The sequence below is a fragment of the Charadrius vociferus genome, unplaced genomic scaffold (assembly GCF_000708025.1).
Source record: "Charadrius vociferus isolate BGI_N301 unplaced genomic scaffold, ASM70802v2 scaffold14, whole genome shotgun sequence".
Classification (NCBI taxonomy): Eukaryota; Metazoa; Chordata; class Aves; order Charadriiformes; family Charadriidae; genus Charadrius; species Charadrius vociferus.
The window spans coordinates 5,530,640-5,539,532 of NW_009648876.1; the positions used below are offsets into that span (position 1 = coordinate 5,530,640).

The 8,893-nt window shown below is 36.7% G+C and overlaps 1 protein-coding gene across 1 annotated transcript in view; it reads left to right on the forward strand.

The window, feature by feature from the left end:
* Positions 1-558: 558 nt before the first annotated feature.
* ARHGAP5 (Rho GTPase activating protein 5) overlaps positions 559-8,893 on the forward strand; it is a 37,623-nt gene continuing 29,288 nt past the window's right edge. Inside the window, 3 exon segments of the mRNA XM_009886944.1 lie at positions 559-4,039; positions 4,041-4,175; positions 4,178-4,336. Of these exon segments, the coding sequence (XP_009885246.1) occupies positions 614-4,039; positions 4,041-4,175; positions 4,178-4,336 (3,720 nt within the window). The 5' untranslated portion in view covers positions 559-613.

Sequence of the window (8,893 nt, forward strand, 5' to 3'; positions counted from 1 at the left end):
AGTGAAAGTATGAGTGTGAATAGAAGCATGTCTGGTGAATTTTGGGTTTAGAGTTTTGGTGTTGTATTTATTGTAGTGGAAAATGCTTCTAGTGTCTGGTACCCATAAACTGTGAAGGAAAACAGTAATTTGGGGCTGTGGGTGTGTTGGTTTTTGTTTGTTTGTTTTTTTTTTCAGTGTGCTGATCACCTATCAAAATAGGTGATGAACTACTATAAAACTGTGCCTAAAACCTGTTTATTTTTAAATTTATAATATAAATAGCATTAACAGGAATGAATTGTACGTTTAAGATCTCACTTAAAGTTCTACAGTTTTCATATACATAGAAAACAATTTCAGGGTGAGCAAGCAAAAGTGCTTTTTAAAATTTCTTTTCTGTCATGAATATTAGAAATACCTACAAGCTTTAAAATCTTTTTCTTTGTTTTCTTTAGGAAGATGATCCTCCTCATCCTGGTTGTCTAAAGTTCTCTCGATGACAAGCTGAAGCAGGAACAACTGAAAGCTATTTCTGGAACCCTGCATATACAACTTAAATTTGTAGGAACCTTTCCAGAATGAAAACCACATACAGTTACCTTGATAATTGCAAAAGGATGAGAGGAAAGTTATGATGGCAAAAAACAAGGAGCCACGTCCCCCATCTTATGCTATTAGTATTGTTGGACTGTCCGGAACTGAAAAGGATAAAGGTAATTGTGGAGTTGGAAAGTCGTGTTTGTGCAATAGGTTCGTTCGTTCAAAAGCAGATGAATATTATCCTGAGCATACCTCTGTGCTTAGCACAATTGACTTTGGAGGAAGAGTTGTTAACAATGATCACTTTTTGTACTGGGGTGACGTAACACAAAGTGGCGAGGATGGAATTGAGTGCAGAATTCATGTAATTGAACAGACTGAGTTCATTGATGATCAGACTTTCTTGCCTCATCGGAGTACGAATTTACAACCATACATAAAACGTGCAGCTGCCTCCAAACTGCAGTCAGCAGAAAAACTAATGTACATTTGCACAGATCAGCTAGGCTTGGAGCAAGACTTTGAGCAAAAACAAATGCCTGAAGGGAAATTAAGCATAGATGGGTTTTTATTGTGCATTGACGTAAGCCAGGGATGCAATAGGAAGTTTGACGATCAACTTAAATTTGTGAATAATCTCTATATCCAGCTCTCAAAATCTAAAAAACCCATAATAATCGCAGCAACGAAATGTGATGAATGTGTGGATCATTACCTGCGAGAGGTTCAGGCCTTTGCTTCAAATAAGAAGAACCTTGTGGTAGTGGAAACGTCGGCAAGATTCAATGTCAATGTTGAAACATGTTTTACTGCACTGGTACAAATGATGGATAAAACTCGTGGTAAACCGAAAATAATCCCCTATCTGGATGCCTATAAAACTCAAAGACAGCTAGTTGTTACAGCAACAGATAAGTTTGAAAAACTTGTCCAAACTGTGAGAGACTATCATGCTACTTGGAAAACTGTTAGTAATAAACTGAAAAACCACCCTGATTATGAAGAGTACATAAATCTGGAAGGAACAAAAAAGGCCAAAAATACATTTTCAAAACACATAGAGCAGCTTAAGCAGGAACATATTAGAAAAAGAAAAGAAGAATACATTAATGCATTGCCAAGAGCTCTTAATACTCTACTGTCAAATCTTGATGAGATTGAACACTTGAGCTGGTCAGAAGCCTTGAAATTAATGGAGAAAAGGCCTGACTTCCAGTCCTGTTTTGTAGTGCTTGAAAAAACACCCTGGGATGAAACTGACCATATAGATAAAGTGAATGACAGAAGGATTCCGTTTGACCTTCTCACTACGCTGGAAGCGGAAAAAGTTTATCAAAACCATGTGCAGCATCTTATATCTGAAAAAAGGAGGGTTGAAATGAAGGAGAAATTCAAAAAAACTCTTGAGAAAATCCAGTTCATTTCACCCGGACAGCCATGGGAAGAAGTTATATGTTTTGTGGTGGAGGATGAAGCATTCAAATACATCACTGATGCAGATAGTAAGGAAGTGTATGGTAGGCATCAGAGGGAGATTGTTGAAAAAGCCAAAGAGGAGTTTCAGGAAATGCTTTTTGAACATTCAGAGCTGTTTTATGACCTGGATCTCAATGCAACACCAAGTTCAGATAAAATGAGTGAAATCCATGCAGTTCTGAGTGAAGAACCTAGGTACAAAGCTTTGCAGAAACTTGCACCTGATAGAGAATCTCTTCTGCTTAAACACATAGGATTTGTTTATCACCCAACTAAAGAAACTTGTCTCAGTGGCCAAAATTGCACGGACATTAAAGTAGAACAGTTACTTGCCAACAGTCTTCTGCAACTGGACCATGGCCGCTCAAATTTATACCATGATAGTGCCAACATTGACAAAGTCAATCTTTTCATTTTAGGCAAAGATGGCCTTGCACAAGAATTGGCAAATGAAATTCGGACACAATCCACTGATGATGAATACGCATTAGATGGAAAAATATATGAACTAGATCTAAGGCCAGTTGATGCAAAATCCCCGTACCTGTTGACTCAGTTGTGGACCTCAACCTTCAAACCACATGGTTGTTTCTGTGTGTTTAACTCTATTGAATCACTGAATTTTATTGGGGAGTGCATTGCAAAAATAAGGGCTGAAGCAGCTCAGATAAGGAGAGACAAGTATATGGCTAATCTTCCATTTACGTTAATACTGGCTAACCAGAGGGATAGTGTTGGCAAGAACCTACCTATTCTGAGGCATCAGGGACAGCAATTGGCCAACAAATTACAATGTCCTTTTGTAGATGTGCCTGCTGGTACATATCCACGTAAATTTAATGAGACCCAGATAAAACAAGCTCTGAGGGGAGTACTGGAAGCAGTTAAACACAATTTTGATGTTGTAAGTCCAGTTCCCGCCATTAAAGATCTGTCAGAAGCTGACTTAAGAATCGTCATGTGTGCCATGTGTGGTGATCCGTTTAGTGTGGATCTTATTCTTTCACCCTTCCTTGACTCTCACTCCTGTAGTGCTGCTCAGGCTGGCCAGAATAATTCTTTGATGCTTGATAAAATAATAGGTGAAAAGAGGCGCCGAATACAGATAACTATATTATCATATCATTCTTCAATTGGTGTAAGGAAAGATGAACTTGTTCATGGATATATACTGGTCTATTCCGCGAAGCGGAAGGCATCCATGGGGATGCTTCGGGCATTTCTTTCTGAAGTTCAGGATACGATTCCTGTCCAGTTAGTGGCTGTTACTGATAGCCAGGCAGACTTCTTTGAGAATGAAGCGATCAAGGAACTCATGACTGAAGGAGAACACATAGCAACAGAGATCACTGCTAAGTTTACAGCTTTATATTCATTATCTCAGTATCATCGTCAAACTGAGGTTTTCACATTGTTCTTCAGTGACGTATTAGAGAAGAAAAACATGATTGAAAGTTCTTATATGTCAGATAGCACACGGGAAACAACGCATACAAGTGAAGACGTTTTTCCAAGATCTCCCAGAGGAAGTTCCCTTGACTATAATTATCCAGATTCAGAGGATGATACTGAAGGACCACCACCTTACAGTCCAATTGGTGATGATGTAAGGTTACTCCCCGCACCTAGTGACCGTTCAAAGTACCGATTGGATTTGGAAGGAAATGAGTATCCTATTCACAGTACACCACTCAATTGTCACGACCATGAACGCAACCATAAAGTGCCTCCTCCAATAAAACCGAAACCACTTGTTCCAAGAACAAATGTGAAAAAGCTGGATCCTAACCTCCTGAAAACAATTGAGGCAGGTATTGGCAAAAACCCTAGGAAACAACCTTCTCGAGTGCCTGCGGCACCACCAGAAGATATAGACCAATCTGACAACTATGCTGAACCTGTTGACACTATTTTCAAACATAAAGGCTTTGCAGATGATATCTATGCGGTTCCAGATGATAGTCAGAATCGTATTATCAAAGTTCGAAACTCAATTGTTATAAATACCCAAAGTGAGGAAGAAAATGGGTTTTCTGATAGAATATCCAAAAGTCATGGGGAAAGAAGGCCTTCGAAATACAAATATAAGTCTAAGACTCTCTTCAGCAAAGCGAAGTCTTACTATAGGAGAACACATTCAGATGCAAGTGATGATGAGGCTTTCACCACCTCTAAAACTAAAAGAAAAGGAAGACATCGTGGAAGTGAAGAAGACCCACTTCTTTCACCTGTTGAAACATGGAAGGGTGGCATAGATAACCCTGCTATTACATCGGATCAAGAACTGGATGATAAAAAAACGAAAAAGAAAATCCACAAACCAAAAGAAGATAAGAAGGTAAGTCAATTGATTTAAATTTTATTTACAACTTCTGGTGCATTGTAAGAATGGAAGAGTCAAAATATGTGAGAGTTGCACCCTATCTTGAAACAGGTGCTTTAAATTTTGGTGTAGCATTGTTTGATTTTTGTTCAAATTTCTACTTAACTTGCTTGGAACTAGCAAACCTGAGGGAGTGAGATGGCTTGTCTACCTAATCAGCTCTTCAGTAGGTTTCCGTTCTTTTCCTGTATGTACATGTGCAGTTTCCCTTCCGTATAAGTAAGTGAAGGCAGAATTTTGTCCACAGATCCTTTGTTGATCATAACAGCTTTTTTTTTTTTTTTTTTAAAAAAAAGCGCCAAACAAAAAACCCCCAAAACAACAACCAACTGACTGTTTTATGAGTTCTTGGGTAGAACTGGTTCTTTCAGTTCTTGTAGTTCTGGCTCTTGGAATGAAGTTTAGGGCTGGTGAATGAAAGGGGTGGTTTCTTTTTAATTCTCAGTTGTCTACCTGAAACTTTAAAACAAGAGCATGGAAAGGAAACTTTGTATACTGACTTTACTGACTGCTGCATTTTCCTCGCGTGGGCAAGCAAGTAATCAAATTGAAAGCTGTGCTACCTGTACAATTCTCTATTCAAATAAAATAAAGGGAACAAAGTGCCTGCCCAGTGTGGGTTTCTGGATAACAATGTGACATTCTGCTTGAAAAATGTCTACATTTTATTTTGGTCTTTATGCTTGGTGGTTACTTATTTTTTTGACTTACTGTTTTAAAAATGGTTATATCAAGGTAGTGTTGTGGTGTACGTACTGGATATATACTCTTTATAGTTTAGATTTTAATTTCAAGCTAGCAATCATTGTCTTGCATATAGTTTTTGTTCTACATTAAATCAGGAGTGTTCCTAGACAGTTAGATATTTTCTTTCTTGTCTCAAAATAAGTTGACCTCTTTAATATTGTCTTTTGTAGTATTTTAAAAAAAGTCCCTTTAGCTTAAATCTGAGAGTACTTGAATAGAAACAGGTTTTGTTCAAGTAGAACATGGCTAAATTTTACTAATGGATTAAATTTTGAATTGCATTTCCTAGTATGCAGCTGTGATTTGAATTACACATGACTGATTTAAAGGACACTAAATTTTCTTAAGGCTTACTCATAAGCATAGATAATGATGTATTGTGGGTATAAAACCATATGGTTAAAAATACTTTGAAGTTATTCTTTTTGGAAAACAAATGTTTTTTTAAAAACATAACTTAAATACTTAAGATTGAAATAATCTTGCTACATAGAAATTGAAATGTAGTATTTGTAATCCTCCTGCTGTCTTAGCTATATTGAGTTGACAGAAGGTTCCTCCGAGGTGGATATTTATCTTTAAACTGTGTAGACCTAGTTAGTAGGATCTTCTCTTCCTGGTATTGTGTCAGGAAACCTACTGATATCTTTACCAAAGCCTCTACTTTTGGCTTTGGCCTGTTGAGAGGCAGCCTTAATGGGAAGTTTCAGGCTGTTCTAAATTTTTGTAGTGGTTAAGACTCTTGAAGAGTACAAGAGTTGTTTCAAGTTTGGGTTTTTTTTTAACATACTTCTTGGTTTTGTGATTATCTTTGGGTTTGAGGGTGTTGTTGGGGTTTTTTTTTGGTTTTTTTTTTTTTTTTTTTACTTGCAAGTTGTTGTCCAGGACTGATACTTGCAAATCAGTCAGAGAAAGCTTTTAATAGTAGAAGTACAAATTATTGTAATGATAGAGAAAGCAGACTTTACTTGATAGCTAAAATGTTTGCAAGCATTCAAAATATCTAAGCATGTTGAGTGCTTAGTGCTTTTGGAAAGTAGTGACTTCTATGTGTGTTGACTTGCATTATGTTGAACTGAGAGTAGTTCCAGTTCATGGGATGAATCATTCTAGTTTCTTATATACACCTTTGGTTTTTTTAACAGTTGATTTTTTTTTTTGATTTTTTTTTTTCAAGAGAGATGCGGTTTTATTAGTTTTGGAACTTATTCACCCTATTTTCCTGTGTTGTTTTAGATGAGCAGCTAGCAGTCTTTAATTACAAAAACTCAAAAAGGATTCAAATGATAGTTTCCTTGTTGAGTGTTATTTAGTCCATGTGAGGGATGTAAGTGTATTGCTTTTTACAGATTACTTGGTGTTTCTTTGAAAATTTTTACCCATAAATATGAAACAGATAACTAAAACTTTTGTACTCAATTCTGAATATTTCTTAAAGCTGTTACAGATACTTTTTCTAAATTGTTCAGCTGTATGTAAAGGGAATATAAGATACACATGTATTCTTGCTATAATTATAGTGATTCTGAAATGCAGAAATCTTATGAACAAAATGAATTTGGAAAAACTCAACTTTTGAAATCTGAGATCCTCATTGTCAAGGATTACAACTCGATTATTTTTTTTATTATTATTTTTTAATCAGCTTTGTAGTGTGCTATTGCTTTTTAAAGCCCAAATAGGATGTAACATTCTTGATACTCCTTTGATCTTTGTTGGTTTGAGGAGTTTGAGATGTGGTGTTTCTGTGTGGGTTTCTTGTACGGTATTGCAGAAAGCTCCTATGCATAGTCATTTGTGGGTTTTGCACTTCAGTTTTCAGTTATGCAAAGCAGGTTTCGTCTAGAGACAAAATTTGCCTATGCAGATTTTTACATTTAGAATTTTTTTAAAAATTATGTCGAGGGATGTTCATTTATTAGGGGTTTTTGGTTTGGTGTTTTTTCCCACCATTTATGACAATTACATTAAAGTTAAAGACAACAGAAGTTTCTTAAAGTGGTATTTACTTTCCTCTTGGAGGCTCTGGAAAATGTTTTAAGGGCAGGCCCAGAATAAGAAACCATTTAAAGATAATGTGTTTCAAGAGAGAGACATGGCCTTGCTGAAGGATTCTTAATCTGTTCTGATGCTTTCGGACCCCAGTCTCCCAGCCTACAAGATGAAATCATATAAAGGTATGGGCAGTTGGAAAGATGTAGGGAAGCAGGTGATGGGTGTACAGTAATCATAGGATTCAGGTAAAAAATTGAAGGGAAAAAGGCAAGAGCTGGATGGGTAAACAATAGAATAGGAAAAACAACAATTCCTTTTTACAACCCTGAAATTAACAGCTGTAGTTTGACTGATCTGCTAACACATATGTACCAAACTTTAAAAAAATCTATTGTGAACACATTGTTAAAGGCAGAAGTGAATACCCAGAACTGTGCTACTTGTTGGTATTCGGAGCCATAAATTAAAATGTTTTACTGTGGAAAGTATAGCAATGACAAATCTGTGGTGAGCAGGCAGCGTTACTTGCAAGGTCCTCTAACATTGCTTACCACCAAAGGAAATTAAACAATTTAAAACGGAGACCAGTTAAGTAAGTGTGCTTTGGTCTTAATTATTTGCTATGTTTATGTTCTCATATCTTGTTTCTATATACTGGTAGTCAGAACTGGAAGAATCATCCTTGAGCTCTGTCTTCAGTTATCACAGGAATAATTCCTCTGAAAACTTTTATCCCGTCATTCTCACTGTTCTGTAAAACTTCTCCAGAACTTCTATTTCCCAGTTGGGGTAACCTTCCTCCTGATTTTTTTTTTTTTTCTCCTTTTGTGATATCTTTCACCTGTGAACAAGTGAAGAGAATATGGCTGCTTCTTGACCTGAGTTTTAAAAGATAAAAAAGGTTTTGTAATTCCCTCTGAACTTCTGCTTTTGAATGAGGATGACTGAAACTGTGTATAGTATTGCAAATAATGTCATAGCAGTGCACCATATAATCTTAATGTTTGCTGATCTGTACTAGAAATTACCGCCTGGCATTATTGTGTGATTGCACCCAACTTTTTCTTAGCTACAGTTATGGTCACTTTAGGAGCCTTTGGCCTATTCTTGTCATTGGTAATCTCTAGCTAATGACTCTCTGCCATATAGTACAGGTGGTTCATAGTACCTGCACATTATGGTACATACACACACCTATAGTACATACACACAGTACATGTACATTATAGTACATGCTACATGCACATTCCAGTATGTGATTTTTCCGTTAGTCAATAACTTTGTCCTTTTTGTTGTTGAATATCATCCTGTTTCTGTTACTCCATTTGTTGCAGTAGTTTCCAATATGCCACCATCAAATGCCTAACTAAAGTCTAGATTGGTAAAACCACCTGATCGTTGTAGTTTCTTTGCCTCTAGAAAAGAATTCAGTGTTTCAATGGAGAAAGTTGAATCAGTCTAGCATAGTCTAACTTGTGTGACACTCACCTGTATCATATTTTATTACGATGTTTCTAAATGTTCTGACAAATATCCTATGGCCTTGCACATGCTGTTAACTAGTGGACTGTTAAACTTTTTCTGGGAGGGAAGTAAAGAAAAGTGGAGAGGAAAAAAAAAGAAAGCAGATTGGCTTCAGAGTCATAGGACTTGTTAGCCAAGTTGGTGTGGAGTTGTGTGTGCACACTATGCTTGAAAGCTTTCAAATGCATGCTGCGTGCCATTATTTGTTAAGCTATGATGATGCTTCCACCCCCCCACCCCCCCCCC